Here is a 20,456-nt window from a genome sequence, read left to right on the forward strand (position 1 = left end):
TTAGTCACAGTCCTTAATTTTTTTGTGAAATCTAGCAAATAAATTGAAAACTAAATATTTAATGAGGAAAAATATTCCATATAAATTCCCTTGCAGGGGGAAATTTGAATTTTATTATATTTGTAACAAAACAGAGGCCCATCTTTATTCCTTTTTAAAGGAATTTGAAGAATGCGATGAATCACGCAACCAATGAATATTTCCGTGTTTGAAAAGAAGTAAAGCAAGGTGCAACTTGTTTACCGCTTACACGCAGAAAAAAATCTCTGCTCCTGCCACGAAAGGGGAGCCGCGAGGTCAGAAAGCAGCAGAGAGCGCGCATACCGAGCAATAGATAGAGAACAATACGTGCATGGTGCGGTGCGGTGGGCGAGTGCGTGCGTGTGTGCGCGAGAGAAGCGAACGGCGCTGGCGCAACCCCTGCGTGCCGGGCGAATAGTGGGAGTGTCGGTGCAAGGGAAGGGGTGCCAGCCTCTGGAGATGGGAGCCGCGGACTGAGTCAAGTCAGTGCGTGGAGCCACGCTTAGCCGCCAACTCAGTCAGTCGATCGCCGCGCTCGCTGCCTCGCCGCCGGTCCCGTACATGTGCTCGCCCCTTGATCATGGTAGCCAGGAGTAATATGTACGGGCAGGGATACTACGGTAGCTACTCCTACCGACTGTGGAGTCTCGCCAACTTCTGGAGCAACTACCACTGTGAGTACACGCGGTTCGACCAGAATCAATCGGGGGCTTTGCATGAAAATTCAAGAAAATTGATGAAAATAAATCATCAGATCAAAGTCCAAAGTCAACAGCCTTGTTGTTTGGACAGTTGTTTAATGATTCGTAAAATTTCCTTTTGTTTGAATTGTATTTTTTTAATAACACGCCCTATACTTGAAAATATTTTTTCAATGAAATAATTAAAATAATTGTCATCCACGTACGTGGGGATAATTAATTAATTAATCAAAATTTTTCTCGGAAAACTCCCATGCAAATTGACACACTTAAAATAATTGTACGTTGGGTTGTGTATGGGCGAAAACCGCGCGTAATTTGGTGGTGCGTCGGCTTGTAATTAGCGCGACAAGCCGAGCCTGTTATCTTGCGTTGCGTGTGCAAGTATTGCAATAGGAAAATTGAAAGCTGCTACCGCGGCGGCGGCTATTTTTAGCCGCAAACCACCAACACATTCAATATAGAGATGGATGGATGATGTCACATTAATTTAGTGCATGAGGTCAGCACACTTTTAGCAACACTCGCCGCGTCCTGCCCTCTCCTCGCTCAGACAATGATCGCCGCGATAATTGCGAGCACACACACACACACACACACACTCCGAGTGCGAATTCGACGGACGCCGGGCTACCACTTTGTTTGCCCGTTTATTGTCTCGCTCACCCACACCGACCCGGATGCTCTCGAATTGCTTGTTTTAGAGACGCCAGGCCAAATCAAACTTAAAACGAGCCTGATCTGGCTTCATTTCCGGTTTGGACGAGTGATCTTTCAGGTTGAAAGGGCGTAAAAATGTTTTTTATATGGTAAGGAGGAAATTAAATGTTTTCTTTATAATAGAATAAAAAAATTGTGCAGTGAAATTGATTAAAAAAAACCAAAGATTTATTTTTCCTCCATTAATTCCTTTTTGGGTAGAATTGGAATTAAATTTTATTCATTTTAAATGTTGTTCTGCAATGAAATTTTATGTCTGATAAAATTATCAGCGGCAGGTAATCTTACAAAATTAAAAAAAAAATCACCTAGGTGTGAATTTTATTCTTTCTCCCCTCTGTTTTTTATCTCTGCAGTTTGTTTTTGTGAAATTAAATCAATCTCAATGTATTCAAATTAAATTTCTACTTTATCATCCCCCTTAAAATGTCGCCGGCCAAAACAAAACGAATGAAATTTAAAATGTCAGGAATTTCTTTTGCAGCCGAGACTATTTGAAAGAAAATGAGCGAATACGATATTTATTTACACTTTGCACACACGTGGGTGCGGGGGCGTCGTTGGGCGGGGGCACACACACCTGTTGTACCGTTGGGCGTGGAGGAAGGTGTGCACAGGTGTGGTGGGCAGGTGTGCGCGTCGGCGATTGGCGCGCGCACTCTCTGCATTAGCGGTGCTCGCGGCCAATGGCAGACGGTAGGGTGCACCGCCGGCTCCATCGCCAGCCAAGCCTTTATTTCGCCGAGCGGACACCATGGGAAAGACACAAATGAATAAGCAGCACTGCCGACAAATGAGAGAAACAACGGCGGCCATTGCGAAATTAACTGACACAAACTGCGAATTTCTTCACGTAAAAATAGGCACCGAAGCATTTGAACAGTTACGATAGAGTATTGATACTGCAAAATCGTGGAAAATCGTTTTTGCTAGTGTATGAACTCTTTCCTTAGTATTTAATTAAAGCGAAAGATTGAAAAATTGACCTAAGTAGCTGTGTAAATTTTTGAGAAAAGTGGCTGCAAAGTTAGCATCCTTTTCAAATGGTGAGGACTGTCTCCTTACTTGAAATCCTATTTTTATTTTGCAACAAAGAGTTTCCCTAACTCTGTTGGTCAGATCTCGACGAAAGGAATCGAAATCTACCAAGAAAACGTATAGGCAAGTGCTGTAAATATTGGAGAAAATTTGAAAATTTTGAATTTTTACTTTAGCGGCAAGGTCCTTTTTTATTATTTCAAATTGTTTATCAGTCAACTGCTTATTGCATCCAACAATTCAAATAGTTTTCAATTGTCGCCCTTAATCATTCCACTTTAAGGCGTTTTACAGGTTTGAGCATTATTGTCTAATAATGACAATGGGACCAGATAAACGTGAAAATATGTAGAGTAAATGATATAAATAATTTATCTGATTGAAGCAAGAGTTTGGGTAATCGGAGCCAAGTGTCAATGCACCGTTTATTTCAAAGATTTCAAAGAACAAAATTGACCTCATCACTTCTCAATTTCATACTCATCTTGAAAAAAAATAGAAAAATCTAATTGACAAATTACACAGGGAGTACGAGTTAAGCATTATAATTCAGTTGTTATGAGTACTAGATCTAAAATCTTTTCAAATTCAGATAAAATTTGGAATTATATGCTTAATAATGCTGAAAAATTATTTTCCTCCGCCCAATTTCCCGGAAAAGCCGTTTGAAAAAGATAATTCAAACTTAACAAAATTTGAAATGGCTAAAATAAAGCTAACTTAGAAAAATTAAAACTACCATTCTGCATTCCATTTTCCCGGTAAGAAATTTTAAGAAAAATCAATTTTTTCAAAAGTATAAAATCATTCAATTTGTCTCACCGAGTAGATTGCAAATAAGTGAAGTTGTTTTGAAATCGGACCACATTTCAAGAAATTTGTTAATATTGAAAGAATAAGCCATTTCTTCTTAAAATTGTATTCTTTTAACAAATGCTAACGTATTTTTCGAACTAATAGGTGCAAAAAGCTTGACGTGACTCAGCAAATATGACACCTCTTTGAAGAGCTCATCAAAAACCACAGTCTCCTGACACTGAGTCACATGCAGGATTTCCTTTTTTCCTGTCTACCAGCGAATATAATCAGAATATCAATGGAACTGGTCGTGGCTTGCCGACGAGTTATTTTAATGCTCGCTGTTGAGGTCCACATCGGGGGAGGCGAAAGGGACATAAATTTGTGATGTCTATATTTTATTTTTACGGCCCGCTTGATGAGTGCATCGGCGCGCCGAGCTGTTTTCTTAATGGCAATAAAAGTGTTGGGAGATAATGTTTTCGGTGTAAATTATTTTACGTCTTGTTTTTTTTATTATTTTGCTTTGGAAAGCTATTATTGTGAGTTAGAGGGGCCGTCCGTCCGCGTGTAACAAATAATTTCGAATGTGTTCTAAATGCGGAAAGTCGCTTGCAGATGCATGAAAATGAGTTTTGATGATTTCAGCAGTTGCTGCGCTGCCCAAGTCTGAGTCGTCGCCTGCCGCCCTGGAATACATCAGGTGCTCGCAGTGCCAGAAGAGTTTCGCGGGGTTCGCGGCGCTCAAAGCTCACATCCAGTCGGCGCACGACGGCACCACCTCAGGATCTCCGTCCCCGACGCCGGGCCTCAGCTCGCCCCTGGACCCGCCCCCGACGCCAGGAGGCGCCTTCGCCTGCCAGCAGTGCAACCTGGCGTTCGCTCAGCGCGACCACCTGGAAAAGCACGAGCTCACGCATTCGCCAAACTCGCAAGTGGTGAGTTTAACAAACTGTTTATTTTCCTTCTTATTTGACGTACAAAATCAATTTCAATAATAATGCCTTTAAGGAAAGTCTCTAGTTGTAAATGAGCCGTTTAGAAGAGAAAATTATTTATTATCGCGAGTATTTTCACCCTTATCAAGTTTCTGCTCCTTGCACGCGCGGCGCAGTTTCCAAGACGGCCGTTTTGTTTTGTATTTTGTATCTTTGTGCGTCCGCGATTGGTTTTAGATTAACGCTATCTGCAGCAAACCGAACGCACAGATGTCTTTCACGTTCACTTTCCTTTTCCGGTGGCTTTGATTGACTCATGAAGTGCCTGTAGCTGCGCCTCGGAGATTTCACTTGCGCTTTTCGGAAGTTGTTATCACCCAATGCAGCCACGGTGATTGTTCTCTGACGCATGGATCCAGTCTTATCTAGTTAAACGTTTATAAGAAGGGCCTGTTTGACTTATTCATTTTATTTTTCCCGTTTGAAAAATGATTAGGAAGCGAACACGCTGATGACGAGCGGCGACAGGTGACGAAGTGTGAGTCCTCAACGGGCGCCAGAGACACAGAGTTGCCATGACGACACACGTCGTTCCCACGGTGGGGCGGGCAGATGTCAAATCGTGACGTCAGCGTGCGACAAGAGAGCCCAATTTCACGGAAAAACGAATTAATTGAGCGCGGGCAGGCAGGCAGGCAGGCAAACTACCAAGGAGAGAAGCAGATAAAAGTGCGATTAATTAGTCCGGTCGGCTGGAAGCTGTCGCCTTCTCTCTCTCGCGCGCGCACACCCGAGATGCGTTTTGTTCTTTTAATTAATTTTTTCAGACAAAGATGAATTGCCCCGACAGACTTTCCTCCTTCATTTCTCGAGGAAAGAGTTGAAATGAAATTTTTAATGCGATGACACACCAGCTAAGAAAAGCAAATTTTGAAGAAGAGGTGAAAATTTTTAATCCAATTTGTCCTTTCGAATATTTGACCAAGTGCCAGGCGCAACACATGTTTCTGATGAGCCCGGTGTGGGGTATAAATCCAAATTTTCATCCGCACGTCACGTATTTGGTGAAAGAAAACAATTAAAGCCGCGGGAATGCTTTCCAGCGTCGCCAGTGCAGCGATAAATTAAATTTTACTCGTCGTCAGCGTAAATTTTGTGGGATTTCGGTCTGAAGGTCGATGAACGCCTATGCCTCGTGCGACAATTAGTGAGGCGGGGAGAATTTTTTAATTAGCTCGCCCAGCACCAAAATACCAAAGCGAGAAGAAATAATGCTTGTTGCATATGCGGCGTAGAAAATTGTAATATTTTTTTCATTTTACGATCGGCAGTAAATTTGGAGCAGTCCACGTGGAATTCCTGTCGTCAGTTGTCGAGCGGCGTTTTATTATTTCCATGTCGTCGTTCTCCAGGGGGGTATTTAAACAATTTTTTTTCCAAAGTCTCCAGATTGATTACTAAAGAGGCGCACACATGTGCGCGTTTTGTTGCAGTAAGCGGCTGCTCTTGTTATTGAAACGGACGGTGGGAAACTAAAGGCTGTCGCGGCGGTGAAGTCGCGCAATCGCATCCAGCTGCACTCGGAATTAATTAATTGCTGCATCGGCGCGGATGACTTACAGATTAATGAGTTTACACTACGTGCGAGGCAAAATTAAAAATTAAAAAATACATATCGCTCTCCGGGGACGCTTTTGCGGACAGGCCGATTTGTCTGCATCGTTTGTCACGCCTAGCCGAAAAAAACAGCTCCTGGAACACAAGTAGGAAGGTCGGTGCGAGAGTTTCTGTCGGGTTTTGCGTTAATTCCTTTCGGAGAAACTTTTTTGCTCCTGCTCAGCCCATCTCGTGGGATATATGAGCTCACTAGAGGAGCTTGGGCCCAATCGTGGCCATCTTTTCACCAATGTCTTTGATTGAAACGCCAGGAACCGCTGGAATGTTGCGAAAACCAGCAAGTGGCGCCTCCTACTAGCCCGTTGAGCTATTTCGAGTCACTTTATTCACTTAACTAACCATCTTTTGCTATCCCAGAAATGCTCTAACAACGCCCATTGCCTTGCCACTGAATTAATAACGGGCTGGTTAACTTGAAGTACGGATAAGGTAGGCTGAAGGTCGGAGTAAGGGCTCCTCCGGTACAGTGGTGAAGTCAAACTGTTTGACCCTATTGGCCCATGGAATCAACAAATCAGCTCCACTTACCATGATATCGAAAAATCGGATCTCAGTCGAGACTGCAAATTTTCCTCTCACCTTGAGACAAAATTTCTCCCAATCAGTCTTAACTGACTGTGAGATCCGATTTTTCGATCTGATGGTGAGAATAACTTTTCACAAGCAATTTTCACGTCACCTGGCTCAAATTGCGAAGCTCTTGGCTGACTATCTTGTTCCCTTGGTTTTTTTGTACCTTTTGCATGTAAAAGGAACTGGCTCTGAAATTCATCCTCGGTGCACTTAAATTTAATGCCCTCGCCAATCAGACAGGCAGTGAGCTTGATTGCTTTTCTAAGTGGGCGGTTCTCACAGACTAAAAGCGGCCCCGAGATTCGATCCACAAGTGGCCGCGCGGCCATCCAACCCTTTCTCCAAGATGCGTCGTGTGTGTTTAGATAGGAGTTAGTTGGTAGTGTGTCTCACCTCGCAGCTCGTGAGAAAGGAATCTTGAACGCACATGTTACACACAGCAAGATAAAAAGCTGCTGCCTCTTTTCTCGCTCCTTGATATCACGTGTGTTTTATTTTCTCGGGCTGATGCGTCGTACATGGATAAAAAAACGCACGCGGCCGTATTTAAATTAGGCCGCCGCCGCCGGCTGCTATCTGCTCTGGCTTATTAAATAGTGTGTGTAATGGTGTGACACCAGCAGAGCGGCTCTCATGACATGTGAAGAGCATTCTCATGCCGTCTCATCAGCTAATGGCGTTGCACAATTAAACAGCAGGTCTCACGCTACGCACTGCGTGGTCCAGCAGCAGCAGCAGCAGCATCCGCCATACCTAAACACGCGGCGCTTTTTGTTTTTGCACGCCATGCGCGTTGACTGACGAAAACCTCTCCTTCTTTGTTGCAGGCGTGCAAGGTGTGCCACAAGCAGTTCGCAAACATCTACCGCCTCCACAGGCACATGATCAGCCACGACGACAACGCGGTCCTCCGCAAATTCAAATGCCCAGAGTGCGAGAAGGCGTTCAAGTTCAAACATCACTTAAAGGTGAGTATCTAGTAGGACGAGAAGTTTTGATCCATTTGAGCATTTTGTAATTTCTAAGTGGAGACAAGTGGCCTGATTGATAATCTCACGTCTGTTTTCGAGAGTTTCAAAATCTTGTTTTTTGAGCGCAGTCACGAAATGACAGATAAATCTTTTGAATACGATTTTGAAGAATAAAAAAATTGCAGAGTGTCAATATTAGATTTTCCACTTAGTAAAACGCGTTTGGAAATTATTTTCCTTGCTGCTAAAGGCAATCTCAAAAGTTTCTGTTAAAAACACCTGATCTTTTTAAAACACTAAACCGGATGCTGCTATTCCAGAAATTATTTTTTAGAACCACCCTAGCTGAACCACAAAGATTATAAATATTTATTTATCTGATCATCAATCCAAGCACTCTTATTGCAATCAACCGAGAATATCTCCCACTTTAACTCCAAATCCGTTGGAAAACGCTCTCCATAGGAATTTTGAGCCTCTGATTTTGAAAAAGTGGAAATCATCATTGAAAAGAGTCAAGAGTTTCACGAGGGCAGGCGTGCATAATAAATATCTCGCAATGCTCGGTCGTAATTAATGAATTTCCCTCGAGAGCTGCTCCGCTCTCCAGCGTGCATGCAGATTCATGCTGCCTTTTTGTCCTCGGTGTCCGCCGCGGAATGCATCTGCCTGATGCACCCTTGAAATGAATCATTAGTTGCCGTTTCTTCGCGCCTCGCTCACGTCCCGCTGGCTCTTATTAATTATTTATTGCGCAACACTCGCGCGCCTCCAGTGGCTCTCCCGGTTGCGCAAATTCAACTTGCACATGCACACACTCTCGCACTCGGTCTTTTTCTGCAATTCCATTTCTCTCTCTTTTTATTTTTACTCTCGGCGTGTCATATCTGCAGATGCATTTGTCTGATGACGGGCGACTGGCCTGCTTTTCCTATATGCACTGCACCTTGCACAACCTGCATTTTTCAAATTGCTCGCGTTCAATTAGAGTAAGAGATTGCGTTTGCTCCGGAAAAAATAGAAACGCTCTCAGAGAGATTAAATTAAATTTGCGTGCCGTGTGGAATAAATTCAGGACGCAACCTGCGCCACAAGGTTGCCCAGCTCGTTGCATAGCCAACGTGATTAGGCGTAGGCCAGCCTTGGGCTCTTGATTGATTTCTCACTCACTCACGCGAAACGCCTGCCTGCTTTTTTCCAATTAGGAGCATATCCGCATCCACAGCGGTGAGAAGCCCTTTGAGTGCGCCAACTGCGGGAAGCGCTTCTCTCACTCTGGCTCCTACTCCAGCCACATGACCTCAAAGAAGTGCCTCGTCGTCAACCTGAAGGTATGTAGCATTTCAATAGCAATTTAAGGGGGAAATAAAATCAATTCTTTTTAAATTCAATTTAGAAAACTTCGAGACCTCAGTTTGAAAAATAATATGTGATTTGGATTCCTCTCGCCGAGCTCGATCGAATTGAAATCATATTTGATGAGCTAGGTCAGGGTCAAAGGTCACTAATGTTTATTTTGGTTAGTAATTAAAATTTTAAAAATGATTCCAGGATTTTGGAATTTTTAAAATGAGCTTAAAAGATGTTCCATGATATTTGGGAACTCGGGTGAAATTTCCAGAATGGTGTTCTCTTTTGTTTTCGTAAAATTCCACCTTAAAATTTGTAATATTTGAATTTTTCGACTCTTTTTTTGTCATATTGATTGCCTGATACTGTAAGTCTTTTTTTGTGTTTTTCATTTATTGTCAACTCCAAATCTCGGGTTCTAACCATCAAAATTGCAGAAAAAACCCACCGATAAACTCATCTTGACTTCCTCTGGTCAGCCTAAGAGTTTAGAGGTGCTTATCCTCCACCCTTTTGTTTCAATCCTTTTAAAAAAGAAGAAATTTACTGTTTTAATTATTAAATAATGGATGGAGTAGAAATTTAGAATAAATATCGGATAGTTTTATATATTTAAAGTTCTCAGAAAGTGTACTTACAATGAATTAGATGAAAACTTTTGCTATTATTTAGAATTGTGAAAATTGTCGCAGGGGGTTGCGATAGGGAGGGTAAGCACCCCTAAACCCTTCAGCTGTTCAGGGGAGGTTGAGACGTGTCTAACGAAGGGCAATTTGTGCGATTCCGATGGTTTAGAACCCGAGATTTGGAGTTGCAATTTTTTTAAATGACGTAAAAGTTGAAAAATTCGCGTTTTTATGAGTTTTGACATTTATTTATTTATTTATTCCAGGTTGGGCGTGGTGCCCGTGGTGCAAACTCTGGAGACAAGAGTCAGCAGCAGACCTCCAGGGGCAGTCCGAGCGCCGCCTCGCCGAGCCTGGGCCCAAAGCGACGGCCCAGCCCTCCGGCGGCACCAGGTCTGGGCCAAGCCGCCTTTCCGTCGCTGTTGACTCCGGGCATGGCGCCGACGCCGCCAGCTGTCCCGAGCGCCCTCCAGGCGTACCTGCAGCTGCTGCAGACCAGTGCCTTTCCGACACCTTTCCCTCCAGCCGCCTACACGGGCCACTTTGAGCGCATCATCTCCAACCTGAGACAACACGCCGGCGACGGAGGCGAGGGGCTGCCTGGGATCTTTCCAGGGTTGCCAGGCTTGAGCCACCCTGACCTCAGGAACAATAACCAGGCCAAGGAGGAGGAGGAAGGCGAAGAGCTGAAGGAGCACAGTGCTTTGCGAATAACAGGTAGTTTTTTTTATTTAAAACCAGAATTCAGGGTTTGCATTAATGGTTTTTATATTTTTTAGAAATGAAAGAAGAGGTCGACGACGAGAGAGACCACGAGCAGGACGAAAAATCTGAAATCGACATGGAGGACATTCCGGAAAAGTTGGAAGTGATGAAGTTCCACGAGGAGAACACGAGCGAAGAAGCGCAGTCTGACCCTGTTAAGAACCTGGTGCAGATTGTCGGCTCATCCGTGACCAAGGAGCGGCTGGAGGCCAGGATGCAGAGCCTGACGCCGCCGCCGGTGCAGGAGCACGCTGAAAACCAGGAGGAAGGACTCGGAGCCAAGCTGGAGGCCAGCGTGACTTTCAAAAGCGAGTCGGGCTGCAGCGACGACAACGACGACTCCGCCAAGGCCACCGACGACGAGAGCAGCGCCAAGAGCAGAAAGGTCAGGGTGCGCTCGCAGATCGGGGAGGAGCAGTTGGTCGTCCTCAAGGCCTACTACCACAAGAACCCCAAGCCCAAGAAGGAAGAACTCACAGCCATTGCCGAGCAACTCGGTTTCACCGAGAGGGTTGTCCAGGTAAATTCTAATTTTATTCAAAAGGAAACTCGCGGTCCTTCATCAAAACTGTACATTTTTGTCATGTTAACATGAATTACGAGTCAAAATTTGACAATCCAACATTGCATTTGTGTTTCGGACTGGACAATCGATATTAAAATTTAATTTTGTTTTAATTTTAATTTTTTCGGCAGCTATGAGTGGAATTTTGCTTGAAAACAATTAAATTATTTTTTTATTACCAGAGCAAAAATCACTTATAGCTAAATCTTTGGATTGTCTCCAGGTCTGGTTCCAGAACACAAGAGCGCGTGACCGGCGCGAGGGGCGCCTTTTGGGCCCGTTCCCGGGCTTCACCGAGTACCCACACATGAACGGCTCGCTGATGGCGCTGAACAACAACAAGGTGGTGCCGCAGCCTGACTTCAACCTGCCGCTGGACCTGTCGACCAAGAAGCAGCCGAGTTCGCTGCACCTGCCCTCGGTGTCGTCGCAGTGCAGCTCACCCAAGGGGGGCCTCTCCGACTCGGACGACACGGGGGCCATCAACCTGAGCCGCAAGTCGTCGCCGGCGCCATTCCGCCCCTACGCCCTGGAGCACCAGCTGTCGCACCACAGCGCCGTCGTGCCCACCCTCATGTTCAGAACGGCCGCCAGGGACCACAGCCCCGCGCCGGCCTCCTCGCCCAACAGCTCCGACCTCGTCAGCTACAGCGGAAACAGACTTAAGTCCATTCTCAGCCAACCCACGCCCGGAAACTTTTTCGGCAACGAACTCCTAGCCGCTGCCATGAATGGACACTCCGGCCCTGCCAGACACTGGAAGCAGGTACGATGAAATTCCTCGATTGATCAAATAATATCTCTTGTTTTTCCAATTTTGCTTTATTAGTGCCGCAATTTAAAAAAAAATATATCTAAAAAATATGGTGTTTTTACTAACATTCGTTAGTATTTGATAAAAGAGGAAATTTGCCAAAGAAATAGCTGCCTCTGTGATTTAAAAGTAAAAAAAATGTAAACTGCTTTAACTTATCGAAAAGTGGTTGCTTTAAAATAAGTTTTACTTTTTTGGATTTAGCTCAGCAAGACATATCGAAAGGCTATTTCAAAGTTTACTCTTGCTGGCATATATATGAGCCAGTATATTTAGTTGCTAAAAAATTGTAAAACCAGGATATTTTAATTAAATATTCAGAATAAAAAATATTTTTGTCAATCCAGCATACAGTTTTGAAGATTTTTAAACTATTGCGTGCCTAGAAAGTCTTCAAAATTGTAGATTTGAACGTTGGTAGCTCGAAATCCGTGAATAGCGAAACATTTTGTCTCCTAATTACTCTTCATGACATTTTAAGCTCAGTTTTAAATTGCCTCTATAATTTTTTCAGTCTTATCTTGAGTATGGTGAGACTGCCGACGAAGACTCAACCAGCATGGGGGAAGAGACGCCCCGCAAGAAACGTCGCACCCCAAACATCCCCTCACCGATTGGGCCGACAATGGTGCAGTCGGGCACAATCACTCCTCTCAAACTCGGCCAAGGAGCGCAGGAGGAGGAAGGCCAGTTCAACTGTGACCAGTGCGACAAGTCGTTCTCGAAGCAGAGTTCGCTCGCCAGACACAAATACGAGCATTCTGGTAAGCATCAGAATAACCGAAAAGAAAACCACATTTTAAAATTGGTCACTAGGTCAGAGGCCTCACAAATGTGATGTGTGCAGCAAGGCGTTCAAGCACAAGCACCATTTGACGGAGCACAAGCGGCTGCACAGCGGGGAGAAGCCGTTCCAGTGCAGCAAGTGCCTGAAGCGCTTCTCGCACTCAGGTTCGTACAGTCAGCACATGAACCACCGCTACTCGTACTGCAAGCCGTACCGCGAGTAGACTCCCTGCGTGAGCCATTTCAGCACGTGTAAATACGTTTGATACGCAAAAATGCAATTGACAAATTTTTATTGTGAACATTTTGAGCTTAAGCACACACACACACACAACATGATGCAAGGACAGGAACAATCTGTTGCATCAGCATTCCTCAGAAACACTCTACTTTTATCCATCCATGTCGTAAAAGGAGAAACAGCTAACTAAGTGTTTTAAAGTTGCTAATATTATAATTGTAAAAACTCGTCGGTATGCAATTGTGCCAGATTTTAGCACCAACCGCGCGCTTCTTCCTATTTCCAAAGCTATTGGAACACTAGACCTTATTGTTAGCATTATAGGCCAAAGAGTAGAGAAATTTCTCCTTAAAGTAGTCGGTCGATCCCTGAAATCTCATTATTGATGTCAGGAAATTCATTCGAGCCACGTCCGTTTTTCTAACGTGGCCGTCATTGAAACTTAAGAATCAACCAGGTACAAAGCCTTTTTAAAGCCAATCTCGTCAGCTGAACAATAACGTAATCTATTTGTAATTTTAATCATATGACACGCAATCTCTGTTTTTGTTTTGATCATAACAAGCCGTTCTCTCTAGTCGATTTCGTTTCACGCGACGTTTGTGCCAAATCCACACAAAAATCGGCTGTCTTCCGCCTACAGACAAAATTCGCAGGATTAGTGGTCAAGTTTGAATTTTAAAAGTATAAATAATAATATTCTATATAAATCCGTAGTGGAATCTCGAGAGAATCGATCAAACGAGCGCACTTGTTATGTACAGAGAGCCTCACACACTCATATGCCCACACACACACACCTACACATTAAATTCGAATTGTTACCAATTCAAAAAATATAATATGATATAATTATCGCGCATGGAAATGTATATTTTTAAAGGAATAAAAGAAAATTGAGTATTTTATACTAAAGTTAAGAGTTTTCCAAATCAATAAAGCGTGTTAGCAGCATTTTCACAAGAAAAGTGCTTCCAGCTGAACAAATATTGCGGAATTAGGTGAGAGAATTCGAAAAACTGCGCAGCTCTGTGTTCTTGAAGACAATATATTGACGAAAAAGTACCCTACCAGCACAATATGTGTATAAATAAAACGACTGTTCTCACACAAAACGAATCGCAAACTGGATCACGCGTTCACACCCACACTCGAGTACATTCCACTGTATAAACTAGAATTTAAAACTGGGCTCGACAATAAATAATTTGAGTTGTGAGATGTGAAAGTTTATTTGCCATATATAAAAAAGTACGCGTTCTCCTCGGTTCTGCATCGAGAATGGAGCCGTAAGAACAAATGATAATTATTATAAATTGTACACAATTGAAATCACACGGTGAGTGATATTATTTATACACACACGTACGCAGAACAAACAACTCATTGGGCGATTTCATTACCAGCCTACTAGTAACTGATATTGATGTACATACGTGCGAATAAATTAAAAGCCAAAGCGTTAGTCACTTGGTAATGGAATCGGCGGGCGGATATGCAAGAGTTACCTCTCTTTTTGATAAAAACCCGATTACGTAACGAGGCGGTAGAGACACACATTCTTTCGGGTGCAATAGATGTTTAATAATTGACTCTTACGTGCAAATATTACTTTTATTTTTGCTATTTGTTGTTGTTAATATATTTTTGTATGCTTTTGACCGTATCTAGGCGCTACCAAAGACAACGATCGAGCCAACTTTCACTTGTCTAGCGTGTAAAATAATAACTAAGTTAATCTATGCTTTGCGCAATTTCTTTTTGCGCATCAAAAGGGCTAGAACAACCAAAGATAGCGTGTGTTGAGTGTTGCCGCGGCGCCTCCGCCCCGAGCGGACGACCGGCCATTGCCATGGTTTGATTGGATTTGATTTGTCTGCTTTTTTATGTTTGTATCATGCTCTCTCTCTCCTTCTCTCTCTGTAAAATACGCGTTTGTAATTTCTCTACTGTACCAAGACGTTAAAACGAATATATATATTAAACGATATTTATTATTAAACAATGTGAACGAAATTGTTGTATAGCTTCAGGTGTTGCAAATTTTTATACAACCTCTATTGCGCATATATAGTGTATGATGACAACAGCATGACCATGTATAAAAAAGAAATTATTATAGTACCATATGGATGAGTATGATTGCGGTTCTTATATGCAGAAGAAAACATTTAAAATACACAACTTGTATAACTCTACTTTAAATTCATTAAAATACCAATTAAATATACTCTCTCTCGTGTTTTAATTCGCTCCAATTCCCAATCATCATTTTTGCGATTTATCTGTGATGGACAGGTTAAAAACGAGGTTGCCCTCCTCAGCGATTGAGTTGGCGATGTCCAGCTCGATGATCAAGCATTCCTGCTTTGCGATTAAATCTTTCAGGTCCTCCTGGATGGATCTGGGCGCCGACTTGAATGTGAGCACTCTTTGCTTGCTCTTGGTCGTCAGCCGGCACCAAAACTTCTTGGCGTCCCCCGCCAGGCCGAAGAACTGGACGGTGGCGTAGATCCGAGGTCGGCCGACCATTTCGTCTCGCTTCGAGATAGAAACAAAGAAAGCGTGATCCTCCACAGTCACGGTTTTGACGAAATGCGTCAGAGTGCATCCTGAATTTGACGTCAAAAGTTTACTAAGACTGGAAATTTAGACGATCGACTATTTTTTTCTGAGCTTTCAATCGTTGCGAAACCATCCAATGAGCACGAATCGTGCAATTTTAGGCCAGTTAAATTAAACTTAAAATTTCTAAAACCGTTTTAATTTACTAAAAAATCTGTAAGTGCATGATTTTGCTTCACTAGTAAAAATATTGGCCAGTTTTAATTTTTAAAGAAATGTTTCATGCAAAGAAAATATAAACGATGTCACCGTTTTCAGTGGGTTGGCTGGGTACCAAATCAGACGTCCCTTCAACCCTCCCCCACCCCTTAAATTAAATTATTGCACTTTAAAAAATTCCCTTCTATGATTTTTTTGCAATCTTCCGCACTTTGATTTTTCCACATTTTACTTATAGGAATGGTTGAAAGGTTGGTTGAGGGAACAATTGGAATGACTTTTGACATGAAGCAAAGGATAAATGATACACTGTACAATTTTTAGTTCAACAATGCACATTTCCAACCGTGAGGTTTTTTTTAAAATATCGTGCTTTTGGAACATCCCTGCTCGCAAAGAAAATGACATTTATAATAACGTTTAGGCAAGAACATAAGAAAAATGCAAAATTGTAGCCGAAAAACTTGTTAAAGTGATGTCTAAAAACCGTCTATGTTGCACAAAATAACAGTCTAAAAATAGTCGACCATTTCCCGAATAAAATCGTTTTATTTTCAGTTCTAATTATGTCATAAATTAAGCAGCTCGATAATTACCCTCCGTCGGAACTTTAATGGCGCAGTTGTAGTTTCCGGCATGTTTCTTCGCCTCGACAGATTCCACTTCGTGCTCCTCTTGAAGATGCGGTAGCACCTTGTCCAGGATGCCACTCCACCAGCAGTTTGCCCCAGGAAAGGGGCAGCGATACATTTGGAAGGGACATAGAGCCTCGTGCTCGGTCCTCTCGGGCACTTTCAGTTTCAGCCCGCAACCGTTTGATTTGTTCTTGCAAGGGAAGTCGAGCGTTTCCGCCACCAAAATATACAAAATTAAATTTATTCGAATGGCTGGATCTCAACTAATCAGGAAACTCACCTTTTCCATGAGCAAATTTCTGACGTTGTCCAAAAGCTTGACTCTGCAAATTGGGCAGATTTCCAAGCTGAGTTTGCAGGTGAAACAAACGATGTGGCCATTCGTGCACTGTTGAATCGGCGTCAGCACGTATTCAAAGCAGACGGGACACTTGTAAAGCTCGCTCAGGTCGACGGCTTTTGCTTTCCTCTTGGCTTTGCTCGGCCCTTCCAGGTGGACAGATTTCTTTTTTGAGCTCATCTTCTTTCTCTTTCAAACGCCACAACTCTTTTGACTATTTTCATAAGTTATTCAGGGAGAGAAGTAATGCATAAATAATGTGCTTCCAATATTATTCGAACCTAATTCATTTCTAATATTTTTTACTCATTATTCTTACATGGTTTCAACAACAGGATATTTTTTGCCTTAAATATCTATTAGAGTTCTCTTGAATTTAACCCGGACAAATTTTAAAATATTTGCATTTCAGTTAAAGATGACATTCGAATGAAACAAGTTTTTGAGCTTATGAATTTTTATTTTAGAAATATTTACATTTATTTGCTGTGGAAGGAACTATTGCTGAAAATACGTAGAATTTTTGGTTTGTTTCTGGGTCAATTGGGTTAATTCGTGGATACCTCAGGAGAGAAATTCGCATAGCACAATACATATAACTAAGTATTTTCCACCTTGTTATTATTAGAAAAAACGTTTTGTCGCACTTGGAATATTTTACGCTAACCATAGTTGGAAATTAAAACTAGAGAATCGCTTAAAAGAATAGAGAAAATCACAATAAATGCACCTGTCCCAACAATCTGCATCCAAAAATGTCATCATAAGATACAAATTCATTCAAGAGTTTATTTTCATTGTTGCTGCTGTTACTTTTGCTTGGAGTACGGGCAGTAACGCACAGGACAGTTCTTCTGCTGACAGTTCTTGGCGTGCTGGGAGGAAACTTGAAGGAAACTCCGCCGCTTTTTGCAAAACCGGCAACCATTATAGGAACACCCAAGAAACTTTTGCTGCCGCCGTTTCATCTTCAAAAAATAAATTTTAAATTGAGCGTATAGTTACGTTAAACGCTATATTGTAAGATACTAACCAGCTTTAATCCAGGGCAAATAGACACGGGGCAGTTGGCCTCCTGCAGGCACTGCTCGGCGTGATTTGCACAAAGTGTTATAAATTCTCTGCAAATTTGGCAGCCGGTTGAAGTGGCCGTGCACTTCTTAAAGTGCCGCAACACGATGTTCATCCTCCTACACCCTAGCAGTTTGCATTTCTCATTTGTGCACTGAGAAGCGTGCTCCAGACACTCGAAGATCCGCCGGTTTGCTTCCTGTAATGATAATTTGAATAGTTATTCGGATGCCAATTTTTTACTTACACCCAAGGTCGTGAGAAAAAATTCAGCAGCTTCAAAATGAAACCGGAAACTTATAGTTTTACCTTGATTGAATCCGATTCTGCATCGGTCCCAATCGCACCAATTGTGGCCGCACCTGCCAGGTGATTACCAGCCTCCATCATCTTCTGCTCCTGATCAGTTTTGATTTTAAACTATGAAAGCATTTTAAAAATAAATAAATTTTAATCATTTAATAAAATTAAACAAGCACATCGGTTCTATAATGTATCATTTTTGTAAATCTCTCTTTCTGGAAGCGATATATTTTGGCTGTTAAAACATGCAATGCGTCTTACCCATTCAAAAATGTTTTCAATCATACAATGTTCAGAGCAGGAAAGTGTCAAATTTTCAATTTCCAGGTAAAAAAGTACAAAAAATCGCGATAATTTAAAAATTTCCACTCGGGATGAAATTATGGCCAATAGGGGTTGAGAATTCAAGGGAGAGAACCCCCAAAAACCATTCAGCTTACCAGAGGAAGTCAAACGGTGTGCAGTTTTTGCATTTGTGACCCTTAGGACCCGAGATTTGGCAATCACAACATTTGCAAAAATTAAAAAATCATGTTTTTTTTAATTTAATATATTGAATTTTTTGATAACGAAGCCGGAAAACACTTTAAAATTTTTACACAACTTCACTCGTGCCCTGAGACCATTTCCGGATTTTTAAAGTCTATAATAGTGCTTGTTTTTAAAATCGCAAAAACACCAGTAAATTGTCGAAAATGACCCGTGATGACCCGTGACCTTAACCAATAACCTCACATTTGGGGATCATTCGATCGGGCTTGACAAGACGAGTTCAACGCACACCTTGACTATTAAATTGTGCCAACTCATAATTAGTTATTGCCAAAAATGTCCAATAAAACCCGCAAAAATGATCTATATTATATTATGATTTAATTGTGAATTTTGTCTGATTAACTCGACACCGCCAAAACCATCCTGCAACCCATGATTTTTGCTCTATTAATGTTATTTCGTTAGTTTGTAAAAAAATGTAACTAAAAAACAAACGTGCATTGAGAGTATCGTGTTTGGCCCCTTGACGAGTGTTGTTGTGAGGCAGCTGCACTTCCTGGTGCTTCTTGCCTTGGAACGCGCCAGCGGCGGACGGCGTGGCCGACATGTCCTGCTGCTCTGTCAGTTTCTGCTTGACCGTCGAGCACAAGGGCACAGGACAATTGGTTTCCTGGCAATGCTTAGCGTGGTAGCAACACAGGCTTACAAACTTCTTGCACAAGAGGCAGATTTTGCTTGTGCAGATCTTGGAATGCAGCACCATTTTCTTCATCGTCTGGCATTCCGTCAGTAAGCACTGCGGGTCTCTACAGTGGCAAGCGTGCACCAGAAACAGCACGCAGCGCTGAGCGGTCTGTTTCTTAGCCTCCTAAAATATTGATTTGATTTTTTTTTTTAGAAATTTAGCGATTAAACATGGAAAATATGACATCTCACTGAATTTAACATGGCTATTTTACCGATAGATTGGTACCTTTCCCTCGCAATCAGTCATTGTACAATAAACAAATATTTTTAAGATAAATTGGTATTCAAAATTAAATTTATTATTACGCTGCCTTTTATTAAAAAAAACATTATATATACATAGTAAATTTAAAAAAAGATGAAGAAATAATTAAAACCAAAATTTTTGTCTGCCAGAAAGGGCAAACAAAAAAAATTGGTCCACAAATTGTTTAGCGCTAAAGATACTTAATTGTTTTATAATATTTACCATGTCTAATGTTTCATCCTTTAACAAAGCCGATTTTGCTTCAGCCTCAGCAGTCACACTACTTTTGGCGGCACCTCGAGGCCCTCGACGCATCATACTAAAAATAATATATTATAAATTAAAACTTTTGTATAAAAGCATATCATAAACATTCCTTATTTATCAATCAAATGATAATAAGTTTAAAATTAATATTTTCTATTCGAGTTTCGCTTTGTTTTCAAAATATTTAAGACACTTCAGGTATGTTCTCATATCGACGAGAGGGCCGTACCTGCCACCTCATATGTTGAAGGCTCAATCTAAATGTTTACAGCACCGTAAATGCCAAAAATGTCATTCTTTCTGTGTAAATTTAGTCCTGGAATGCCCACAATTAAGAACAAAATTTTGTATATACGTCAGGGGAACGCGCGGCTGGAGATAGGTGAGCTCGCGGGCCCTAGAAACGGGGGCGTGTGTCTCCCCCGTGTGATTATTATTCGTTTTCGGGCTATTAATACTCCAAAATTATTTATGTTCTGTGTCTCTTTGGCATGCCTCATTTGGGCAAGGGATACGAGCAGGGAAACAAGTGATATTACCTTTTGCTTAGGTTTATTGTGGTGCTGGTCCGTTACACGTATATAATTTTGTCAACTGCTCAGGGCTGCGAGAGGGGAGAGGGAGAGAGGGCACGTCTGCTTGCGCCACTGGTCCGTTGTCGAATCTTTAGTTGCAGTCTCTCCTCAAATGTTAACTCTCCACTCTCCTCCCCCTCTTGCACCCTGAGCCCCACAACGTCGTTACGAACAGTAACATTGATCGATAGCTTCCGTCAGGGTAAACCTAGGGGGGCGGATTACGGCAACGCCACCTTGAGAGAAAATGGCAACGCTGGGCATTGTACAGTGTTTCAAAGGTCGAGCTAAAAAACGGTGCCGTAAACTGCAAGTCAGGGGTGATAAAATGTCACTGCAGCGCAGTGATATTTTCTCACCCCTGATTTGCAGTGCAACAATGCTGCTTTTGAATTCTCCACCAGCGCT

General features: G+C 42.2%; 2 protein-coding genes and 1 long non-coding RNA gene across 9 annotated transcripts in view; 1 reads left to right on the forward strand and 2 right to left on the reverse strand.

The window, feature by feature from the left end:
* Positions 1 to 14,110, forward strand: part of zfh1 (Zn finger homeodomain 1) — a 243,756-nt gene extending 229,646 nt beyond the window's left edge. For 2 of the 6 annotated variants that reach the window (XM_065481211.1, XM_065481215.1), the window contains exons 3-10: positions 3,927 to 4,216; positions 7,294 to 7,434; positions 8,643 to 8,768; positions 9,680 to 10,130; positions 10,193 to 10,698; positions 10,967 to 11,509; positions 12,072 to 12,321; positions 12,374 to 14,110. In XM_065481211.1, the coding sequence (XP_065337283.1) occupies positions 3,927 to 4,216; positions 7,294 to 7,434; positions 8,643 to 8,768; positions 9,680 to 10,130; positions 10,193 to 10,698; positions 10,967 to 11,509; positions 12,072 to 12,321; positions 12,374 to 12,567 (2,501 nt within the window). In that variant the 3' untranslated portion in view covers positions 12,568 to 14,110. Of the gene's footprint in view, positions 1 to 493; positions 696 to 3,926; positions 4,217 to 7,293; positions 7,435 to 8,642; positions 8,769 to 9,679; positions 10,131 to 10,192; positions 10,699 to 10,966; positions 11,510 to 12,071; positions 12,322 to 12,373 lie in introns of those variants that run through there. The other 4 variants (XM_065481216.1, XM_065481217.1, XM_065481214.1 and 1 more) reach the window with 4 other exon arrangements.
* Positions 14,111 to 14,852: 742 nt separating this feature from the next.
* On the reverse strand, positions 14,853 to 16,523 carry LOC135937559 (E3 ubiquitin-protein ligase SIAH1A-like). Its single transcript, XM_065480715.1, has 3 exons — positions 16,284 to 16,523; positions 15,965 to 16,193; positions 14,853 to 15,196 (listed from the first exon to the last, which is right to left on the reverse strand). The coding sequence occupies exons 1-3, from the start codon at positions 16,521 to 16,523 to the stop codon at positions 14,853 to 14,855; spliced, it is 813 nt and encodes a 270-aa protein (XP_065336787.1).
* Positions 16,524 to 16,796: 273 nt separating this feature from the next.
* LOC135937030 (uncharacterized) lies at positions 16,797 to 20,436 on the reverse strand. 2 transcript variants are annotated; one of them, XR_010574425.1, is made up of 5 exons: positions 20,013 to 20,436; positions 19,429 to 19,525; positions 17,724 to 19,080; positions 17,377 to 17,613; positions 16,797 to 17,311 (listed from the first exon to the last, which is right to left on the reverse strand). It is a non-coding gene; the product is annotated as an uncharacterized LOC135937030 (long non-coding RNA). The 2 variants fall into 2 exon arrangements; XR_010574424.1 differs by having other exon boundaries at positions 19,429 to 20,436.
* Positions 20,437 to 20,456: the final 20 nt, after the last annotated feature.

Source organism: Cloeon dipterum, chromosome 2 (genome assembly GCF_949628265.1).
Source record: "Cloeon dipterum chromosome 2, ieCloDipt1.1, whole genome shotgun sequence".
Classification (NCBI taxonomy): domain Eukaryota; kingdom Metazoa; phylum Arthropoda; class Insecta; order Ephemeroptera; family Baetidae; genus Cloeon; species Cloeon dipterum.

Excerpts from the sequence above, each read along its gene's own strand:
- LOC135937559 (XM_065480715.1), bottom strand. The coding sequence starts at position 16,523 with ATGAGCTCAAAAAAGAAATCTGTCCACCTGGAAGGGCCGAGCAAAGCC. Across the intron at positions 16,194-16,283 it reads GAAATTTGCTCATGGAAAAG|AACAAATCAAACGGTTGCGG; the intron begins GTGAGTTTCCTG and ends TTCCCTTGCAAG. Across the intron at positions 15,197-15,964 it reads CATTAAAGTTCCGACGGAGG|GATGCACTCTGACGCATTTC; the intron begins GTAATTATCGAG and ends CGTCAAATTCAG.